Below are 22,654 nucleotides of genomic sequence, written 5' to 3'. Positions count from 1 at the left end.
TTCATGAACATTCGTCTTGATATGAGTAAAAAATGTAAAATGACTCAAGGGAATAAAATGAATTAGTGATATACTTTTAAAGAAAATGAGGTTTTGGCTTGATTGAATATAACGCATTGAAAGTATCTTTTTCATCCAGCTAAATAAACGCGGCGCTAAGATTTAGAAGACCTCTTGATCCTAAGTTCACATTCCACTATGTTGATCAAATGATCTAAGAAGTTAGACTAATGGATGTTGGCTTTTTACAAATGAGCAAATAAGGAAACACACATCTATATAACCTTGGCTTTTATTTTTCATTTCACATTCACTGTGTTTGTAACAATGATACAATCCTTAGCACATTAAACCAGAAGTTGTGATGGTGAGTGGAAGCTTTCATGATAGCAACTTATCCATAAATCTAACAGCTGTGTGTACAACTACAACTCCATTTGCATGATTGCATGACTTCAATTTATTTTTCAATTCAACGATTTGATTGACTTCATTTAACTAGTGAGATAAAGTTTGAGCTATGAGTATGATGTTGTGTTAAATAATTGAAAGGAGAGCTTTGTGGTCCTAATTACCTCAAGTAGTATGGTCTCAGGTCTCTTATGAAAACTATGTGCGGTCTTGATCAAGGGATAAAACACCAACCATTCAAATGGAACCATCAATTTTCATTCTGATTCTTAGATACTAAATGCCTCTTCCTCTTGAATGCTTACTATCAAAGCTAAATGAATGAAGAAGTACATACAATGTACTACTGTTGAGAAAGGAACAAAAACTGGAAAAGGAATACGTGTAACTTACTGGTTAAGACTTAAGAAACAAGAGAGAGTAGCAGGTTTACGTGTCGAATTGAAGGAAAGGCTGCGTGGGTTGAAATCACCTCAGCTTGCTGCATCTGTCAGCATTCACCTCACCCTTCAACACAACACAACAAACGAACTCTAACCAAAGCAAACGATACATTAATTATAAGCCAATACAAGTTTCCAAAAACTCTCCCTCTCTTACCAAACCACCTCTTGTCTTTCCCTATTAAACTCTTGCATTTGATTTCATTCCACTATAAAATAGACCTGTTTAATAATCTTCCAATCTTTCTATTGTCCCCACTCACTCCCACAACCGTCTTCCTTCATTTATTATTCCAATCATCTTCCTTTCTCACCCTCTTTCCCTCTAGCCTTAACTTCTAGCTCTTTCATGTCACATACAACTATTCCGAATTTAAGTAAGTTTTAGTCGCATTTAAGACTTTTCATCCTCTTTTAAACGTATCGTTATTATAGTATCATGACCGAACCTGAAAGTTCTATCTATCTCATAAGTGTATTGTGTCGGGATCGAATCTACCTGAGAGCTTTTTCCGCACGAGTCAGCTGCTTTCCCAAGCGTACCACCAAGCCTTAATAAAATAATACATCCGCAAATCCCAACTAATAAATATTTTATTAATATTATTATTATTATTATAGTTAACTGGTTTGTGGAGAACACGGAGAAAACGTCGATCGGACTTCATCTCCGATGGCGATTTCCGAAGACTCTGAATCTCTATTCGCCGCCGCCGCCGCTTCCTCCGTCATCCAAAGCGGCTCTTCCGTACGCCGCAGGCCCAGCGCTATCTCCGCCGTCGCGACAGTCGAAGACGAGAGTTCGAGTGAAGAGCCGGTGCCGGTGAGGGATTCTGGTTCCGACGTCGACGACTCCGTAAGCAGCGAGCAACACGTCTCCCCCGCCACCGCCAATCGAGAGAAGAATCAGGTGCATGACATCTCAGCCACCAAATTCGCCTACCGTCCTTCCGCCCCCGCTCATCGCAGAGTCAAGGAGAGCCCCCTCAGCTCCGACAACATTTTCCGTCAGGTTAGCGCCGCCGCTAAACTTCTTGCTGATCACTGAATAATTCGATTTTGCCAGAACTTGAAAACTGCAGATTGAAAACTAGTGTTATAGAACAGAATCAAACCATTTCGTTTCATTTTGTTATGCTAAGAAGAACTCATATGTGAATGTGATGCTTCGTTTTGATGTGAATCACAGTTAAAGAGTATATGCATGCATGCTAGTACTTGGTTCTTTATGCATAGGCATGTTTCCTTACTAATTATTCAATCAGATGCAGAGTCATGCGGGTCTCTTCAACCTTTGTATAGTTGTGCTTGTTGCAGTGAATAGCAGACTTATCATTGAGAATTTGATGAAGGTTTGCATTTTCAATGTTGAATTCTGCATTCACCTGCACAGTTGGTTTTTCTTTATGGCATTTTATTTTGACAGTTCAATTTTTTGTCTGTTTTGATATGTGTATTATTTGTTCTGCTGCAGTATGGTTGGTTGATTAGGACTGGCTTTTGGTTTAGTTCAAAATCATTGAGGGATTGGCCACTCTTCATGTGTTGGTAATGAGTGTGGTGAATTCCCTTAACTTAAATCATTTTGAGGATTGTTTGTTAAAACTTAATTTGACTGTAAAGTGGTTATGTATGCTTTGCTGGTTTGCAGTCTCAGTCTTGCAATATTTCCTTTTGCCGCCTTTGTAGTCGAGAAGTTGGTGCAACAGAAGTGTATTTCTGAACCAGTAAGTGATCTGGCCAAGTGTGCTCTTATTAATCTAGTTTTGGAATATAGTCTTGTGGGGTGCTATTTTAAACCACATTAACTATATAAAGGCTCGGGCAACTCTCAACTCATAAGCTAGCTTTTGGGGGTAGAGTTAGCCTTGGCCCAAATTCAAGAATCTTTAGCATTTAATACATAGGAATATTGATCTCAATATTACAGGTGGTTGTTGTTCTTCATATATTCATTTCAACAGCTGCAGTTGTCTATCCAGTTTTAGTAATCCTCAGGTTAGTTTATTTCATCCTTGAATTCTTCAAAATTGATTCTGGTACTCCCCTCGCCCCCCTTTCTTTTACATTTGTGGTTTCACCATCCATACATTTTGAAAGAATTTGATAATAGAATCATATAATTAATAAACTTTGTAATAGAACTGGATTAGGAAGAAGTAACAAAGGATAGAAATTGTTATTGAATTGAACCCTCAATCCCTAGCTCTGCACCAACAGGATACCCAAACAGAATGGTGGATGAAGAATACAGGTATGGTATAGATACCTAGGTTTAAGAGACCTGGTAACTATACTCAACTATTTCCAGGATACCTGACTTGATCTCGATTTCCTATTTCACCAACTTATACCTCCCCTTGTTATTTCTAACCGAACTAACTGTAATCACAGTATCTACCTAACAGTTGATTTTTTCTTGGTTACTGTTGCCCTTAAATCTCAAATTTCCTACTACAATTCTTATTTCATCTAACAAGCCTTCTTTATTAGAAATTTACGATCACTGTCCTGCACAGGAAATTTAAAAGCATTGCTTTTAATTATTAACTGAGTAGAGATTTAAAGCCCTTGGGTAAACCTTAGTTTAATTTTTGGTTCTTTTAATTTCGGAATTGAATATCTTGCAAGTTATTGTTGAAAAGTTGAAAAATAAAAGGATAAGTAATAGCAAAATTGGAAAAACAAGGAAAACAAGTATGTGGCTAAGTGGCTTCCTTATTCTCCTAATTATGATATGGCATCCTGTTTGTAGACATGTAACTCCGTTTATGAGGGATATAGTGAAGATAATTACTTCAGGGACATAAAATAATTATACAGTTGTACTTGTTCATGCTTGGTCATCTCAGTAGGTAAGGATATGGTGAAGATGCTTGCTGACTTTTATTATTCCTTTGCAGGACTGATTCTGCTTTTCCATCAGGCGTCACATTAATGTTATTTGCTTGCATTGTATGGCTAAAACTGGTGTCTTATGCACATACGAACTATGATATGAGAGAACTTACCAAATCAATTGAAAAGGTAGAATCTTATTTCCACTTGTGAGTTGGAAGTAACCGTTGTAGAATGTCATTTGCACTTCTTTATATAGCGAATGCTTTAAAGATGAGGATGTGCTCCTGCACATGCACAATGGATGTGGTTCTGTGGTACTGGTATTCCCTTTTTAAGCAGGAACACACTGCTTGACTAAGCTGAAGCCTATAGTTCTTGTTCTTTCAGAACATCTTCATATGATAAAAGCACAGTTTTATTTCATCTTCAATAGAATTACATCCGTCCTTCTTCCCCCTTCATCCAGTCATAATTTCTGGATGGTAATCTCTTAAATCATGAACAAGTGATAGATACGCCCTCTATTAATCTTGTTTATTTACTGTAGGGAGAAGCACTTCCCAATACTCTGAATATGGACTATTCTTATGATGTGAGCTTCAAGAGCTTGGCATACTTTATGATTGCTCCTACATTATGTTACCAGGTAGCAGCTTTTTAAAGTGATTTAACTAATTTTTAGATGCAATTTCTTTTAATTTGTCATTGCTTCCTAATTTAGATTCACCTAATTTACTGACATTTGCATCCATTTTTCTCTCATTAGATTGCTTATAGTGTAACTATATGGACTTACCCATACTGTTATATCTTTGGTATGGAATATAACTGAGGTTTTCACTTAGAATCTTGTCATAATGTGCCATGCACTAATAGTTACACTGCTGGGAATTGAATTCTTGTCTAGCAAGCATAATTGATTGGGAATATTTTAGTTTTCTGAGTGATCACTTGAGTTGCAGGACTTTTCCAAATGTCTCTCTAATCATTATCTTCACTACATCTTTCTGAAAATGTCTCCAGCTCTTATCCCTTCTTTACTTTTCATCTTCATATTTTGTCCATTTGAGCATATTCTTCTCACATTCAATACTCTGTTTTTTGCGCATGCCCCAAGACAACCCAAAACATTATAGGACCAAAAACCGCGTAACGAAATCTAGAGCAGAACTTCCACAATTCTCTCTAGCTTCCCTTGTAATTTCCACTCGTACGAAATTCCCTTGCATTACATTATTTCTAGGCCAAATTCTGTTGTCATTCCTTCTTCAATCTGACTATCATTTCGGAAAGGGGAGTGTTGCATAAATTTCTGGTGCTATCTTTGCAGTTCATTTGCTTTTACATATTCCTGTGTAGTGCATCTCCAAGCGGATCACATTTGTTAATTAGATTTTCTGAGAGTGAAATTCTCGCGGTTTTACTCACATGTATCTTATCTCTTTTATCTCTTGTGTTATGAAACTATTGTTTTAGCCAAGATATCCTCGCAGTCCTTCTATCCGGAAAGGTTGGGTGCTTCGTCAACTTGTCAAGCTGATAATATTTACAGGAGTAATGGGATTTATAATAGAACAAGTAAGAAGTACTGTTACTAAATTGTGTTCATTCCAACCTTTCTGCTCTTCTGTTTTGTTTTCTTGTGCACTTTTTCTTGACCTTTTATTTTCACCAATTCTACCGAAATTCTGACATTGTTTTGATCATGTAATTTTGCAGTATATTAATCCTATAGTTCAAAATTCACAGCATCCTTTGAAGGGAAACCTACTATATGCCATTGAAAGAGTTCTGAAGCTGTCTGTTCCAAACTTATATGTGTGGCTCTGCATGTTCTACTGCTTTTTCCACCTTTGGTATTCCATCTCTTATTCAATTCAACATGTGTGTGTGTGTATTTTCTTCTTTTACATATTTGTATGAAATTATCTTCACTTGCCATAAGTTGAAGAATGGTAGTTCCTGTTTCTTGTGTTTAATGCCTCGACTTCTGCACCCAGTCAATTTTCTAATGATGGTACTGTTGCAATGTAGGTTAAATATTCTCGCAGAGCTTCTTAGATTTGGTGATCGCGAGTTCTACAAGGATTGGTGGAATGCCAAAACTTTTGAAGAGGTAGTTTCTTTACATACATTATTTATTTACAATAATTCCATTCTTTCATAAAGAGAATTTGTGACTTATTTGTCTTTGTTGGATGTATTTGTGCTGCTGCTGTCATCAGTATTGGAGGATGTGGAATATGGTATGTCTCTTTTTCAGACTTAATTTTGATGAACAAGTTGGAGAAGCTTCTTTCTTTGTTGTCTGCAAAATAATTTGCTGGTCTCATGTTAGGATGAAATTCTTGTCAGCAAATATATTTGGTATAACTATGCCTCCAGGGTATATTGATGGGTAACAACTCTTTAAGGCTATGTTAACAAAAAAAAAGAGAAAATACAGCTAGTGTCCATATATAACTTTCTAGCTTTGTTTAGTTTTCAACCGGTTATTTCAGAGCATTTCAGCAATTTTGTGATTATTTTCAAGTGCATTTTTAAACCATTATATACAGTTAAATAGACTCTTTCTCATTGCAGCCTGTTCACAAATGGATGATCCGACACCTATATTTTCCATGTTTAAGAAATGGTATACCCAAGGTAATCAAGAATCCTTATGTTACTGGTTGTCTAAACAATTTTAAGGTGTGGATGATAAGCTTGGGTATTATCAGTCTGTTTACCATTTCAGGTTGCCTTGAAAAATGATTGCATTTGATGTTATTGAGTTTAAATTAAGTAATTAACACTTAATTTTATTCTATTAAACAATGAATTATGAAAAAAGTTGTAAACGAGTAAAGAACTTTTTGATGCATTGCATGTATGATATGCTTGATGCACTTCGGGAGCTAAGTGTAGTGTGTACCAATAATAAAAGCTGCCATCGTTTCTGATAAATTACTTTAGTATGCCCAAAGATGCATTTGCTTGTAGACTCGCATGAAACTAGAATAATTATTGTAACTTTTTTTTTCATAATTATAACCTTCTTGTAGTTTCTTCTTCTTGGTCTTTGTCGTCAGTGATTTCTAACTAGCATTAGTTGTTTCTCATATTATACAGGGTGTTGCTATTTTAATTGCCTTCCTGGTTTCTGCATTGTTCCATGAGGTGTGTTGTTCAACTCTCTTTTTATATATCCTTTGTTTGTAACTTGCTAATTTTATTGCCGAAGACAAGTGAATTTCGCAATTTTTTTCTCACAATTCTTCTTTAATCTGAGCGCAGCTGTGCATTGCTGTTCCTTGCCACATTTTCAAGTTGTGGGCTTTTGGTGGAATTATGTTTCAGGTAGAATCGAATTACCTTATTCCGCTTCTGTTTGCTCATCTGCTATTATGGTTCTTCACTTGACATGATAATAAATGTTTCTTTTTCCAGGTTCCTTTGATCTTGATAACAAATTATCTGCAAAATAAGTTCAGAAACTCAATGGTTGGAAACATGATTTTTTGGTTCATATTCAGTATTCTTGGTCAACCAATGGCCGTACTGCTATACTACCACGATTTGATGAATCGGAAAAGCAAACTTGACCAAAGCTAGCATTAACACTTAACAGTCTTCAGTTTCCAGGGAGTAGAATATATGTGCATACATCAGTCAATATTGTTTTCTTCCATTCCAATAGTGTTACAATGGCAGTGGTTGCTCTGGGCCAAGGATATTCCACGTGATATGCCACTCCAATTCATCCTCATCTAATGTACTTATTAACTCAATCCAATTGTATCAATATGCAAATTTTGAAAGCAATGCATTGGCATTGATAAGTGTCAACAACAACAGTGTAACGTGTTTACTGCTAAATGTTAGTTAGAAGAGGGACAGTTGTAAATTGTTTATGTTCAACATATTTATTCCTTTCTAGTTAGGAAGTTCCACTGATAAATGAACATTTTGTTACTGCCTGTTGAACATCATGAACGAGGGGAAATGCTTGGGAAGTTGAAAAAGGGTACGTTGCTTGAAGATGGGAGGAAATTTGCATCGGGACACATTACGTTTGTTTGTGCTGTTTGTGACAACAATCTAATACAAATATGTCATATGATATATAACATAAATCCGATAGTACTAATATACATTTGTCGTGTCTTTCTCTGCTGTCCAAATATAACAAAATTTGTTGTTTTTCTATCTATTTACTAGCTTTAACTTTTTTTTTATCACTACCGAATGATTTGGTAGATCAATTGAATGATGTGGAGTTATACAAGTTTAAGCTCAAGTTCTCACCTAAAGCGAAACTGAACTTAAACTGTTTTACAGTATTTGACTCATATAAAGTGAGAGCGTCACTTAGTCATTTTAGAAGGTAAATTAAACAACCATAATAACTAATTAAGTTATTTTTAAAGTAGATAACCACTATTAATAAATTTGATGACTTACTTTACCATCTAAAGTGTTTAAAGAAGTCAAATCCCAAACAAGATTGAAAGAAATATAGGATATAAAAATTAAATTTCAAGTGATTTTATTATGGGTATTGCTCTAATACTCTTGAAGACGAGAGAGTTTAGTGTATTTAGGTTTATTATTTAGACTAAAGTTGCAACTTTAAAATTTTTATTACAAGAGAAATTATAACAAATCAAATCTAAAGGTATGAAATTCTTCCATTTTAATTTTAAGTGTGCAATAAAGAAATTACTTTTAATATTCAATAAGCAAGTATTTTAATTAATATTATTTCTTTTATTTAATTGTTACTCAATTTGGTCCTTAAAATAAATGAGACAGGTTAATTTAGTTTGGAAAGATAAAAATAAAGTAAAATAGGAATTAACATCCTTGTATTCGAAAACTAGTAGTTCACCTCATCAATCATTCATGACACAAATAACTCAATTTTCTCCCATGAATCGACATGTTGTAATATAAATAAATATCTAGTACTAGTATATATGATGTTTATTTATCATTAAATAGTCACCGACGCAAACAAAAGCATTGTAGTCAGCGCCCCTCAAATACAGACAGAGTCAGACTGTCAAATTAAGAAAAATCAAAACAAATCAAATGAAATGAAATTCATGTCAAAAACAAAAACATCATAAACTTACAAAACCAAACCTTCATTCACCAAAACCTGCTTTGCTCTTTCCCACACAACTACAAAACAAAACCAAACCAAACCCACCACCCCTTCAATCTTCACACACAACTTGGGGTCATGGAAGATTTCAGATCCAAATCCTACGCTGATGGAAGGATGCAGCAGCAGATTGAGCCTTATTCCGGCGGCGGCGGCGTCCATGGCATGCAAGATCTCCGTTGCTACAGCGCCTCTTACGCCTCCTCTGTTCACCCAGCTCAAACCCAAACTCAGTTTGGAAACGATGTTGCCAAGTTCAAGAAAGGGAAATCCACAAATGGGTCTGCTTCAAAAAGCTGGAGCTTCAGTGATCCTGAACTGCAGAGGAAAAAGAGGGTTGCTAGTTACAAGGTTTATGCTGTTGAAGGTAGACTTAAAGGCTCTTTCAGGAAGAGCTTCAAGTGGATTAAGGACAGGTGCACCAGAGTTGTCAATGGATGGTAGCTAATTAGCTGTTACTGTATTGTTGGAATATTGAATGGTAGCTAATTAGCTTGAATTGAATGTCTTATATATATATGAATGGATAATTATTGTTTGCCTTGTTTATTTAATTTACTGGTTAGTGTTTATGTATGTATGTCCATGTTTTGAAGTAAGTACACATAAGGAATGTAATTTAATTTGGAAGAGAAATTGTGTTCATGTTGGTTTCTGTGAAGTGTGTATGTATGTAATCAATCACCTTGCTTGCTCACTGGTGGAATGGGAAGACATTGCTGTTCTTATCTAACTGAGGTGATTATGGAGTTTCATTAATTTACTTCTAGTTCTAAACTTCCATTTCGAACATTCATTTATTATTTGGACTAAGTTAGTTCATGCATGATTTGCTAGGTGACTAGTTTACTATCAGAAGTTATAGAACTTGTGTAATTAATTCTAGATTGCATTAACAGAACATGGCAAATACTATATAATACCTTGTCTTGGGTTGTTAGTATTTTCAGCTATGAAACCAAATGATCAAAGACCTGTTTTTATTGGATTCATGTGGCTGCAAATTGATAGAAATATCACAGTCCGAGGTAATGTTTTAAGAAGGAAAATTTGTTCCTTCCTCCATACAGGCAAGTTGGTGCCTTTTTTAGCAAATTGGATATGCAGATGGCAGGGTTTTTCATGAACACTCGATGAAAGTTAATGTTTTCACCTTTCTGTCAGAATGCACTGAAACATGGTATTACAGCAGGCACCTTTCACCTTTAAGAAGCTACTTATTGTAGCTTATAAATAAACGTGAAACTTAAGCTGCAAACCAGCAACCAAACATGTATGAAAAAACTATATGAATTAGTGGGTGTTTGGTTTCACTTGTGGAAACCACATCCGGCTAGAAAATCACCTTAAATCAAAACCTAACCTACAAGGTGTTTTGGAGTGTGTGTCAGATGCTAATCCAAACGTCAATTTACTACTAAATCACACTAGAAATCCGTCTATCTCAGCAGCCATATTGATTGATAGCTTCATTCATGATCAGCCTATACAATAGGGTTATGTTGAAACTTTTCCATCTGACATATCAGGTAGAAATTCAACATAGGAGTTGTTCATCGCCACCATGTCCCTCTGCTATCAATATCTGAACTTTGAACAGCTCTAGGCTATTATTATTCAAAGCTATACAGATATTTGAGTGGCAATCCATCAGGAGACCATATCAGCATAGTTTAAAATGGTTCTAACCACGGTAGTTAGATCGTGAATCAGAAGACCTACTTTCTTAATTGTGAATCGTATCTTTTTATGTATAGTAAGATACATACACAAAAAAAATTGTCATAAATGAAAATATATGAAGACATCATATTATAAACTTTAAAAGTAATCTAAGATGACAAAGTGCAAGTGTTTCATCCCCTCCAAAAAAAACATCAATAACATAGCAAAGTGCAAATTACTTTCCCACAAGGTCAATCTCATAGTCACTGAGATCATCATCCTCATCCTCTAGAAGCTTTTTCCATTCCTCTCCAGCTCTAATGATCTCTTCAACTTCACTCTCACCTTGTTGTCGTTCGCTCACATTTGCAGAAGTTGAACATGCTTTTCTTTTTTTCAAAAGTCCCACTGTCAAAGTGAAGCAACACAAGTTAAAGTGAACATAAGCGGTGATGAATTTCACTCTCATGGCTCTATTTTAAGGTAAATCTTGTATACCCCGACCCATCGAACTGAAGCGACTCTTTGCCTTACTTCCGAGGAGGGAGGGGGGGGGGAGGAAGCCCAAAAATTGGCTAAAAGCCTAAAACATAATCGAGTCATGTAACTCGATCCATTTTTGTGGATGTGAAGGACTCATCCGATTTCGATTTGAACCGCGATTCAAATGATCCAGGTGCGATTCATGCCCCAAATCGGTACAACTCACGGTTCATATCACCAAAGCCTATTTTGTTCTGAATCGCGATATAAATCATACATATCGTACGATTCTTAGTTCTTACTACTATGGTTCTGACCACTTGACCCACTTCTACAATAATTCACATTCAACTTAACCAATAAGCCTTTGCTTTCTCAAATTCAAGCTTTAAAGGTAAACCAACCATACGCAGTTGATATCTAGGGATAGCAAATATTAAAGTCAAAGAGAACAGTTATATATTTAAAAAGGTTAAATATTACACAAACGGGGATTTACAACGCCAGGCTATGTACATAACAAAGTATATACTTCTACAGTTTTTATCCAAAGCATCAAATTCTAAGGTCGGAGAACATTTGCATCCAAGTTACCAAAATGCAGTCAATAAAACTTCATACACAACTTTCTTCATGAAGAAATCTGTGTAGATGTATGCAAACAGACATTAACAAGCATCTATAGACACACAAAAATGAACAAAACTCTTACAAATTGAAATGAAAAATCTACTCATTGCACTCATCTAGTATCCAAAAACATGAAATCATATGGAAAGCATTTCCTAGATGAGGATCGCCACTACAATGAGTATCACATTAATATTTCGAACGATAAGATTTAGATAATATGTATAGATGGACAAGGATGAACAAATAAGGAAATTGAACAAGCTAGTAAAGTCATGTTCCATCAAAATCAACTAAAAGGAATAAAGGATACCACACATGATAAGTACACCAATCAATCCAGTTTAATGAAAATCTTTTCAGAGATGGAAATAAAATTCCATACAAGTTTATGGTGACAAATAACAAGACAAACCTAGAGAGATCCTGTGATCTAAGTTTAATAAGAACCTTACATCATGGGAACTATGGGAAATCTTATCCAACAAATAGTACATTGACTAATTACATTTTTGCTGATGAAAATTTCGACCTTTGTAGTCCCATGTGACACTGTTAAACACCAGTTAAACAATAACTCACAGGAAAGTTGTTATAAAACTTAGAAGTTTCCGGCCACATGTGATGTGCCAATTAAACCTGAGCTTTACAGCAAGCACAATCCCTGGTTTAGCACACAAATTATTTCAGCTTCGTCGGGTTTCGAGCAGATGTAAACAATACAAACCCAGATTTTCAAGTTCAGATCCAAATTTCCTCAGCTCAACTTAGCAACATAAGCAATTTATGCAGTGCTATCAACTCACAAATTCATTAGATGAGAAAGGTGAGGTATTACTACTGGTTCCTCTCATCATTCTCTAACTGCAAACCCTCCATCCCCTTAAGGGCGGTGTCATAATTTTTTACATGAGAGACATTTCTCCCTGATGATACAACTCTCTTAGGATCAGAAGATCCAGCTGGTGAAGTTCTTTGCCCACTCAAAATTCTGTGCGCTGCTCCAGCACTGGCCTCAGCAGTACGGGTACGAACATCTGACTCAGCACTAACAAATGCCTCACGGCTACCGGAAACAGCAACTCGCCTCGATGATCCACTTGACTGACCCATGATATTGGCACTTGATAACTGCATGATCACAGATGAGGCAATTATTGAATTTGCATAAGTCAAGCCAGGGGTGGTTGGTTGTCCATACTCTGGCATTACATCACATAAGAATCACTTTACAGATCACAGATGAGGCAATTATTGAATTACAAAAGTAGAGCAAGGGTTAGCTGATATACAACACAACACATTCTCAATCATTTTACAGATCCTGTTATTGTAGATTCGAGTTTGGCAAAGGAACCATATGCAAACCATGCACACTAAAGAACTCAGCGTAACAGTCTCAATAACAGCATAATTGGTGGAGACTGAATTTATCTATTTTGAGAAACTTACAGTATTCAAAATGGGCCCTGACATTCTACGCCTTGAGGAATCTGCCGAAACCAAACCAGGAGGAGGTCGTCCATCTTCCCCTCCTGTAAGATGGAAGAAGAAAAAAAAGCAAGATCAAAAGCTAATTATACCATCCAAAAATGTGTGAAGAAGTCCAAGAGATGTGCTATTTCGAAACCTACTTCAAATGAATAAATAATTTCAAACTGACAGAAAGGAACAGTGAGAAATAGGAAACAGCTAAAGAACAATAATTTCTGATCAATGAATAAAAAGGAATAATATTTAAATTGAGAAAATATAAGAAAGAAAAGATTGATCACATCTAACAGTCAATTAAACAGCACAATTACATGAATAAGACACTTCATACTTAAAATTTCTAAACTACAATGTGATAAAGAACAAAACCACAGCCAAACATTTTCAGACTACTTGGAGCTGGCAAAATGGATCAGTCAATGCCACAATTTTTTATCATGAATTAATTCAAAGATAACTAAGTTTTACTTCAAATCTCTCTTAAAAGTTTGACTTGTAGTTTTCCTGGGCCTCCTTCTACATCTTACTGTTAAACTATCCTCCATTTGGTCAATATTCTCCCTATCGGTGTTTCTATGGGTCTTCTCTACACATCACAAAACGAGATTCTATTATCTTTTCTACAATGTAAGCTACTCTAATATTCTCAACAATGATAGTATAAATAATCATATCTTGTTTTATCAATTGCTAGTCACATTCTCATCTTCACAACCTGAGTGCACTTTCCTGTTGGCTCTTCACTGCCCATCATTCAATTTCATACAACATCAAATCTTACAATGGGACAAAGGAACATTTAAATATACATAAGAAAGGCCTATCACTCAATAGGAGAGCTTAAATAAAGTACCTGTATGTCTATCAGCATTGGTAACAGTCGGCAGCATCCCAGAACTGGTTCCAGCACCAGGACCCTAAATAAAAGCAAGCATATTGGAGTTCCATTCATTGCAAATAACAACATAATCACAAAGGGGGAGAAAAAGAAAAATGCTTACAATGGCCCGTGTTGGAGGTGTAGCCAGCTGTGACTGCTGATACTTCAAGATGGTCCAGTCAAACACATAATCAAACTGGAATCCTGTTCAAATGCCAACTTAATAAGAAATACAAATTCAATATATGATACTACAACATTGAAATGCAAAATTTACATGGAAGTGTACAAACAATAAACTTGAGAAGTGAAACAAAAAGGATCCTTTCTATATGAGAATATTTTCAAACCTTCACGAATAAACAGGTCGCGAAATAGCCTTTTGAGGTAAGCATAATCTGGCTTATCATCAAACCTTAATGAGCGGCAGTAATGGAAGTATGATGCAAATTCTGTTGGATAGCCTCGACACAAGGCCTGAATTAAGAAAAATTCTTAGTGTGGTTCATGAAAGACTAGAGAATAAATGCATTAAAAAACACTGGTTATAGTTTAACTTACTTCAATTGATGTAGAAACCTTCTTTTCACTGATTTTCTCATACTTCTGTTTCTTTGTTCCTGCTTTAAGTCCCTGCCAAGGAAGGCTACAAATATAACGCAGATCAGACAAAATCAGACAGTGTTGGAAAATAATAAAGTAGGGTTGAAGAATCACCTTCCTCTCAGGAAGTACATCAAAACATAACCAAGAGACTCTAAATCATCCCTTCTGCTTTGCTCTATGCATCATTCACCAGAGAAGTAGAAGCAACATGAATCTATTAGATAACAAAATTTAACCATCCATTATACAAATGTCAGTGAAGAATCATTAAGTACTACATACCAATGCCAAGGTGAGTATTCATGCTAGCATATCTTGCAGTTCCAGTCAAATTCTTATTCTCCCTGCAGTATTGATGATTGAATAGATTACATATATAACCAAAAAAATAATAATATCCAGAAAGTGAAAGGCAAGTCTATACTTTCAAAATACTTGCTGGAAGCCTATAATCTAGAAAACAGGAACTACAATAAATAGAAGCGATAAAACAGTATGGATAATTAACACACTTCTCATCGCCAACCCATCAAGTCAATAATTTTTCTCTGAAACGAATCAAACAATGATATCAATGCAAAAGGAAAAGTTGTCTACAAATTATATCTGGGTCAAGGAATTAGAGGATTGCATCATATGCATTAAATTTAAGGCTATTTGGAAACAAAGCAGATGCAGGGCAGGGGCAGGACCATAATTTTAGGAAAATGTCTTGCATTGAATTTCTACTTTTAGGAATATATAAGGATATTCTATGACTAGGAGTCACAAAAGTATTCATGTGTGCAACATTAATATTTAAGTGTTTCCTTACTCATGAGTTGAGATACAAGTCCTGGTCTTAGCAGACTAAACAGCATTAAATTTGCATGCCAAAGATAGGAATTCTCCAAGAATATATGATTCATAATTAACTTAAAAAGTGAATTTAGAAGAATCTTTTGAGGTGGGTCAACAAGAATTGTATGTTAAAAACTAACAAGTCAGCATTCTCTCCACTTTAATGTTCTCACATCCTTCCGCTTTTCCTTCACTAATATATTGCTTAATTACTGTTCACAGCCATAAGGTAATTTTTATCTCTGTTTGAAGCATTTACCGATATTGACCAAACAATATTTGGAGTTTAGCTACCAATTAACAGTTAATACAAATTATGGAAAATAGTGAAAACAGAGATAGATTTATAGCAATAAATTTATACTCAAACTGTCAAACATCTATAACTTGTTACTAAGTATGCCACAATACAATAGCCCTCATCAAAGCCCTACCCAGTCAAGCACCCGCCTAGAAGTCATAAATTCCAGCTAGAATACAGCATATAGAAATATGGATAGATAGGTATTCAGAGCTTTGCCATAATGGAGTGAATGTCCAGAAAAGTAATAGCAACAATTAGATTATTCATATATAGTTTGTGTTGACTTTCGAATGCCTCCAAAATTCTGCTGATGCATAGTAGCTTGATATTACATTCTCAAACCATTATAACATATCCACCCAAATCTTTATTCTTTTCGCATATTAGCTTTACAAATATGATACTTGACAAATTAACTACCGCTGTTGGATAAAGGGAGTTCAAATTAGGATGTGATAATTAAACTATGCCATAAAGATCTTGAAGCAAGAACCTAGATAAGTACACCATTCAATGCACACCAGCTTAATTTTGGTACCTGTAAGGAATGTGTTGATGGGTGGAACTATCTCGGTATTTCTTAGCCAAACCAAAATCAATAGCATAAACCTACATGCACATCAATAAGCATTAAATACCCCCATATAAAAACATAAAATGCATACAAAATATGCAATTTAACAAGATCAGTCACCTGGTTTGCACGCCTGCCTAATCCCATAAGAAAGTTATCTGGTTTGATATCCCGGTGCAGAAATGATTTAGAATGGATGAACTCAACACGGTTGATCTGAAAAAACAATCAAAGAAATTTTAATTTAAAAAAAAAAGACAAGGACAAAAGTTTCACACCCACACAGTCAACCAGGGCCTACCATTTGATCAGCAAGCATGAGAACTGTCTTTAATGATAGCTTTCTACTACAAAAGTTAAATAGATCTTCAAGACTAGGTCCAAGCAGATCCATCACTAAGACATTGTAATCTCCCTCCACTCCAAACCATCTAACATTTGGAATTCCAGCTGTCAGGGCAGAACATGAGTTAGAACTAATTATAAATTATTGATTAGACAAATTGGGAGAGATACTCTTATGCTCCTTGTAGAAAATTCAAACAAAAGAAAGATAAAGCAGCAAATATGAGAATAGTCATTACTTCCTCCCTGCAGAATTCTGTACAGCTTGGACTCGTACAGCAATTGAGGATGCTTTGTCTTGACATTTTCCTTTTAAAAGCGCAGCACGCAACAGAGAAAAAGAAATACAAAATCAGCTCTAGTGCCCTTAAAGATATCAAGAATTGAGTAATTAATAAGAAATATAGATTTTGAAAGTAGCAGTGAGCCAGTGAATTTTAAATTGAAACACCAGCTTAATAAGTTACAAAAATAAATTTTCACTCTTAACCCCCATTTCCGCAATCTTTCTATCAAACTTCTTTACTACTAGCATCCATCCAAGAAAACGTGAAACACTACATCCAGGCACCCAAGTAGCAACTTTAGCCCAATTAACTCCGCATTCAATCCATTCAGAATGTTACGTATTGGCAGCAAAATACTAGTAGTATTAGCACTTAGGACATATTTGACACACTGTATTAGGTTCATAGGATAAGCTTATACAATACATTATGATCTTACCAGTTGTTCGGCGTGACTATATTGTTTTGCAAGCTTAAATATCATGGATGGATACAAGTACAACATATACATCTCTCTTACGTTATCATTTTGAAATTGGAATTCAATTTAGCCTTAACCGATGGTACAAAAGTTCAAAACCAACCTGAGTTCCCAACAAAGATATTGAATCAGCTTTGAAATCATATTATACATAACCCTCTACATCCTGTATTCCCTATTATCTTTTTTTACTCAAAAGGAAAACTTCAAATGAACCCCATGGTACAGTAGCACTCAAAAAACTTCCATTAGTTAAGCTCCCACTAACTTAAACATAGTTAACCCACTTCTGAATCTATTATATTTGCTTTTAAATTATGTTTCTTTCACTTGACATATTAGCATTACAATTTCTCATCCTCCCGTGAGAATCCTGATTTTTACAACGTTGTGTTTCTTTTGCACACCCACAATAGAGTGTTTCAAACAATGCCACATGCCAAACACTATTGTACTACAAAACCTTATCCTTTGAAGCCTTGAACTAGCCAACAACTGCCTAACACAACTCTACTCTTCCATAGCATTTACATTTTACTTCTGCTTAGGGTCAAAGAGTGGTATCTAAACAGTCAAATCAAACGTCTTCCAAAGGAAGAGAGCCCCTTATCAACCTCTCAAGAAATCGAAAGCAGGAACAAATGTCATTAACAATGCAAGATGAAAACACAGCTCAAAACCAAAATTCATAAACCCCTCAGCACCCAATTCAGAACATGAACTGATCTCACAGGAAAGAAAACAAATGAAGCCAAATGCATAAACATGAAATCAAATTTGTGAAAACAAAAACAACTTACAAGCTTAATTGCAACCTCTTCATTAGTCTGAATATTAGTCCCTGCACCAAAACAAAAAACAAAAAAATTGTCACGAAATCACCAAACAGAGACAAAATCTGAAGAAAACAAAATCAAAATCAAAGCAACGAACCTAAATAGATCTCCCCGAAGGAGCCGCTACCGATCTTCCGACCCAGGCGAAACTTGTTCCCAACACGAGGTTCCATTCAAGCAGCAGCGATGAAGTTTGGAACCCTAACCACAGATTCTAGAAAGGGAAAATGCGAAATGCCATACGAGATCGATCTGAGGAGTAATTGGGATTATGATTGTAGGGTTAGGTTAAAACTGAAAAAAGAGACAATTTATTTATGGAAAGAAAAGAGAATGGGTTGGATTGGGTTATAGATTGCAATGGATATGGTGCGTTTTGCGTGTTGCATTATTATTATTATGATTCATCATGATGGATGGTGCTAAATAAATGGTGTTATGTTATTGTTATGGGTATGATGAACCGATTAATGATCATGATGCAGCAAAACAACAATCAACACCATTGTGATTGATTGTTGGTGGTGTTGTTGCAACCGTCGGTTTTTTTAAGATGGTAGAATGGAGAGAAAATACCTACGAACTATCGGGTATGGTGCTAGTAGCATGCTCGGGATGCCAATAAAGACTCATTCCTGAGTAGGAGCGTTGGGGATCTCCCGACGAGGGTTGCCCACAAACTGAGATTTTACTGACCTAGGAGATTCGAACCCTTAGCCTATGGGGGAGATGAGAGTTAAACCTAAAACCAGTTTGTGGCAACTCGTGTTGTTTACGCTTGGCGGATGTTCCTTTTGTGTAGCTGCAGGTGAGACACACAGACCCTTGAAGCTTTTTAAGAGTGATGCTTCTGCTGCGCTCCCCATGTGGGACACCTGGGTCACATGACTTTATCCATCGTCGACTTGCGTTTATTATTGTGTGTGACTCACACGTGACTCAGTCACGCGTTGGTTAATCGTGTTTGTTGAGTATCTGTAGTTAGTTTTTTTTTTAATCTTAATATTAGATGATTAGTTAAAGTACTTGTAATTACTTTTCTGAAATATCAGATTCAGGAACATAAATTGGTTGGCTCAACTGCACGTTTTAACTCCTCAGAATCTATGGATTTTGTTATATATTTAATCCTGGTTTTGCAAATTATTTTCTAATTTAACACAACTTGTTGCAAGTATGATTATGGGTAGTTTTTACCTCTAATTTCATTTAATTAGAAGTTTTGGATTTAAATTTACATTATGGGGTAATTTTTATTGATAGCACTAGTTCTAACTTCTAAGTATGGTTATCATCTCTATTAATGGGCAAGTGATCTAATGTGTCACACCACACAAAAGTCTAAGAGAAAAAAAGTTCTATAAGAATGGAGAAATTAATGAATTTTGGATTAAAAAGAGAAGAAAAAGCGCTATTGTTACTCCTATGATCTCATAATTTAATAGTTGTCTCATTTAGAAATATCATTCATAAGCTTATTCTCTTTTTTCTTGCTTTTTAACTAAAGAAATTATATTTTCACTTTCATTCATGACCTTGAATAGTGTCATGCATTGAAATAAAATAAATATATGACATATAGTGGGACTCAACCAAAAGTAAAATAAGAGAGCGTGATTAGAGCGAAATCTGCATAAGTTGTTTATGAGTTGCTTAAAGTCTATGTGACATGGTTGGAGAATAGTGTTTAAGCAACTCAACTAGCAATTCATGGTTGAACACACTCTTGAGAAAATTATAGGCTTATCCTAGTAAAAAGTGATAGTCACACTCACCAAATAAAGTGATTCGGTCGGGTCAAATTTTTTTTTCCCATTTACAAGAGATAACATCAAGAATCGTAATCTCAACCATTTACTTAAAGGATGAAGTAATGAATCACTGCGCTAACGCACTTACTTAAAATTAGAACAAGCATGTAATTCTAATGGTGCAAATCTTATAATTCTCCCCATTGAAATTTGGACGAGCAACAATTGAAAAAGTGGCTTTAGTTTGCATATTTTTGCCTTGGTGTCATCCCTCAATCTCACACGGTCCTTCAAGGACAAGAAAATCAGGTATTCAGGTGCCAATTGTAGAAATATAGAAGAATTGATTGAGTGAAGATCAAAACTTTATTTATACTAAAATTCTTTAAATACAATAAATCTCATCAATGAAAAATATTAAAAACCCCATTAATTACTCCACACATATTTTCAACACTTTTCAGCAATGACTTCAAATTCCTCCCTTTCATTCTGCAATGGAAACATCAAAGATAAATAACATAAGATATGATATGAGATAAGTTTATGTGATCTAGTGTATCCAAAAACTTGGGATTTGTCAGAGATAGCTTACTGGTCCAAGATACTTAATACACTGTCTGGCTCTGTAGAGTATCCCTTGGGCATTTCTCAAGATTTATTTTTTTGCCATCTCCAATATCCAACCGACATATGAAACACATAGTTAATTGTCCTCCAGAACCTTGACCCTGTTTTACCATCTCAGCATCTTCATCACAACTACACTGAAAAAGAAATAGGTATCTCAGAACAAGAGTTTACCAGTAGAAAAATGGTTGGGTGGTTTGGCTTTCAAACCAAATATCATAGTATATGTTCAGGTTGTGTCCATAGCGATGACGTGGATCAATCTATACAACAAACAAGAAAGAATTTACCCGGTTAACACCACCACACCAGAAATTAAAAAAGTGTTCTTCCATTTGACAGTTGAATTGAAAATAAAGGAAGCTAAATCAGATTCAATTGCTTGTCATCCTTTGATAAACATTTGACAACCTATTCATCAAAGTTATTGAGGTTAGCACCAACTAGTAGGCTCCAAAATCCAAATAACAAAAAATAATATTAACGCGCGTGTGGGTCTTTACCTTTGTTCAATTTGGTTAAAAACACATTTACTCTAATGATACAAGAGATATGAATCAACAAAAAATTATTCAAATTGGTCCTGAAATGTATGCCGACAGAAATACAAACACACCTGAAAGTTCTTCAAATTAACATTGAATTATAATACCTTAAGTACTCTTGTCTTTGTCCTTGCCCACTTTGACACGGCTGTTTCTTGTTCCTGGTCATAGAAGAATGAAATAGAGCTTTGTTTGAGAGCAGCAAAGTCTAATGCTTTCCAGTTTCCACCAGAGCTCTTCCACCACCACTGCACAATCTGCAAGGTTTCTTCGAGTACAGTAACCCTTGTAGACCTTTTGAAGCTTAGTTACAGCAGCATCAAGCTCAGAAACGGGTCTACCTGAAGAGAAAACCACTTCACTTTTGCTTGCAAAAACAGTATCCGGGTCCATGTTCTCTTCCTTGGTCTTGAACAAAGGAGAGGTTTCTTTATATATCTCTGGTTTGTTATGGTGTTCTCTTCCTTGTCTAGAAGCACACAACACGACACACGAGTTGTTTGAACTTTGACGAATTCAAAAGGGTGCATGGTGGTTTGAATTCTCGTTTATAGTAGGCTTTTGTGAGGTTCCATGAAGAAACACCAGCTACTTTCATTCGTGCAGACATGCCCCAATTCTTTCTTTATTGGGGTTGAATTGAATTTCTATACCTCCTTGTTTTAAATATTTTAACTTTAATATGTGACACTTTCATTCTCTTCCTTTCTCATTTTTTTTTTCCTATCACATTATGTATTATATTTCACACTTATCTCCCTTTTACTCCACATTGCAATAAGTGCAGGTGGATTTGAGATGAGTATGGTTTATTTTCCATTAACCTGTATTTGGCAGAACATACGAAAGGACATAAGATTGGATAAAGGGGGCTACACTCAAGCCAAACCACGTCATTTAAAGTTAAGTTTGGCAAAATTAAGCCAGACAACAATAAACTTTTTCTGCTTTGAATAAGCATAGAAGTTGTTTAAAGCTAATCAAATATATAGGATTTGACTCATCTAAGAGAAAGACTTTAAAGGATAAGTTAATCATCGCAGCCCTTAGTTAAAGATTCAATGGTTGTTGTTGCATGTGTAGTAGGATAGTTATTGTTACAATCAACTCACTCAAGCAAATTATAGTGGCCCAAACCCAATACATGCGACATGCGAATGAGAAGGACGAGGAAGTTAATAAAAGTGCAGGTAATGGATGTGAATATAAGTACATGGATACGCATTGGCTAAGGAAATAGAGATTAAAGTTGCTACTCTGTACTCACAAATTTAGGTACATGATTTGTTTCTTTTAAAATGCTGGTATAATAATGGATACTATAATATTAATATCTATCATAAGTACTAGAAAATTAGTAAATTGCTTCTTATATATTATCTTTTTTTTTTGGCACATCGGAAAATAACTTCTTATATATTATCAACAAGAACTATATCATAATGAAAAAGGAAAATAA

At 35.3% G+C, this 22,654-nt stretch overlaps 3 protein-coding genes across 5 annotated transcripts; 2 read left to right on the top strand and 1 right to left on the bottom strand.

Moving 5' to 3' along the window:
- Window positions 1-1,102: 1,102 nt before the first annotated feature.
- Window positions 1,103-7,843, top strand: LOC130710170 (diacylglycerol O-acyltransferase 1A-like). Of its 3 annotated transcripts, none has more exons than XM_057559340.1 (15): window positions 1,104-1,866; window positions 2,126-2,206; window positions 2,329-2,402; window positions 2,506-2,581; window positions 2,785-2,852; window positions 3,758-3,881; window positions 4,243-4,341; window positions 5,172-5,273; window positions 5,415-5,551; window positions 5,730-5,811; window positions 5,921-5,941; window positions 6,279-6,341; window positions 6,807-6,854; window positions 6,972-7,034; window positions 7,125-7,843. In XM_057559340.1, the coding sequence occupies exons 1-15, from the start codon at window positions 1,528-1,530 to the stop codon at window positions 7,287-7,289; spliced, it is 1,542 nt and encodes a 513-aa protein (XP_057415323.1). In that variant the 5' UTR covers window positions 1,104-1,527; the 3' UTR covers window positions 7,290-7,843. The 3 variants fall into 3 exon arrangements, with proteins under 3 accessions (XP_057415324.1, XP_057415323.1, XP_057415322.1); XM_057559339.1 differs by having other exon boundaries at window positions 1,107-1,866; window positions 2,120-2,206; XM_057559341.1 differs by lacking the exon at window positions 6,279-6,341 and having other exon boundaries at window positions 1,103-1,866; window positions 2,120-2,206.
- A 932-nt stretch (window positions 7,844-8,775) lies between these two features.
- LOC130715639 (uncharacterized) lies at window positions 8,776-9,505 on the top strand. Its single transcript, XM_057565756.1, has one exon. It carries the CDS (start codon window positions 8,923-8,925, stop codon window positions 9,286-9,288), a length of 366 nt encoding a protein of 121 aa, XP_057421739.1. The 5' UTR covers window positions 8,776-8,922; the 3' UTR covers window positions 9,289-9,505.
- A 2,443-nt stretch (window positions 9,506-11,948) lies between these two features.
- Window positions 11,949-18,701, bottom strand: LOC130710973 (casein kinase 1-like protein 12). The gene is made up of 14 exons (XM_057560384.1): window positions 18,367-18,701; window positions 18,234-18,274; window positions 16,905-16,974; window positions 16,622-16,770; window positions 16,441-16,536; window positions 16,285-16,355; window positions 14,885-14,946; window positions 14,714-14,777; window positions 14,558-14,642; window positions 14,347-14,473; window positions 14,118-14,200; window positions 13,970-14,033; window positions 13,075-13,157; window positions 11,949-12,753 (listed from the first exon to the last, which is right to left on the bottom strand). The coding sequence occupies exons 1-14, from the start codon at window positions 18,440-18,442 to the stop codon at window positions 12,460-12,462; spliced, it is 1,365 nt and encodes a 454-aa protein (XP_057416367.1). The 5' UTR covers window positions 18,443-18,701; the 3' UTR covers window positions 11,949-12,459.
- Between the last annotated feature and the right edge of the window lie 3,953 nt (window positions 18,702-22,654).

Source organism: Lotus japonicus, chromosome 4 (genome assembly GCF_012489685.1).
Source record: "Lotus japonicus ecotype B-129 chromosome 4, LjGifu_v1.2".
Lineage (NCBI taxonomy): Eukaryota > Viridiplantae > Streptophyta > Magnoliopsida > Fabales > Fabaceae > Lotus > Lotus japonicus.
This window is presented reverse-complemented; position numbering and strand designations above follow the sequence as displayed.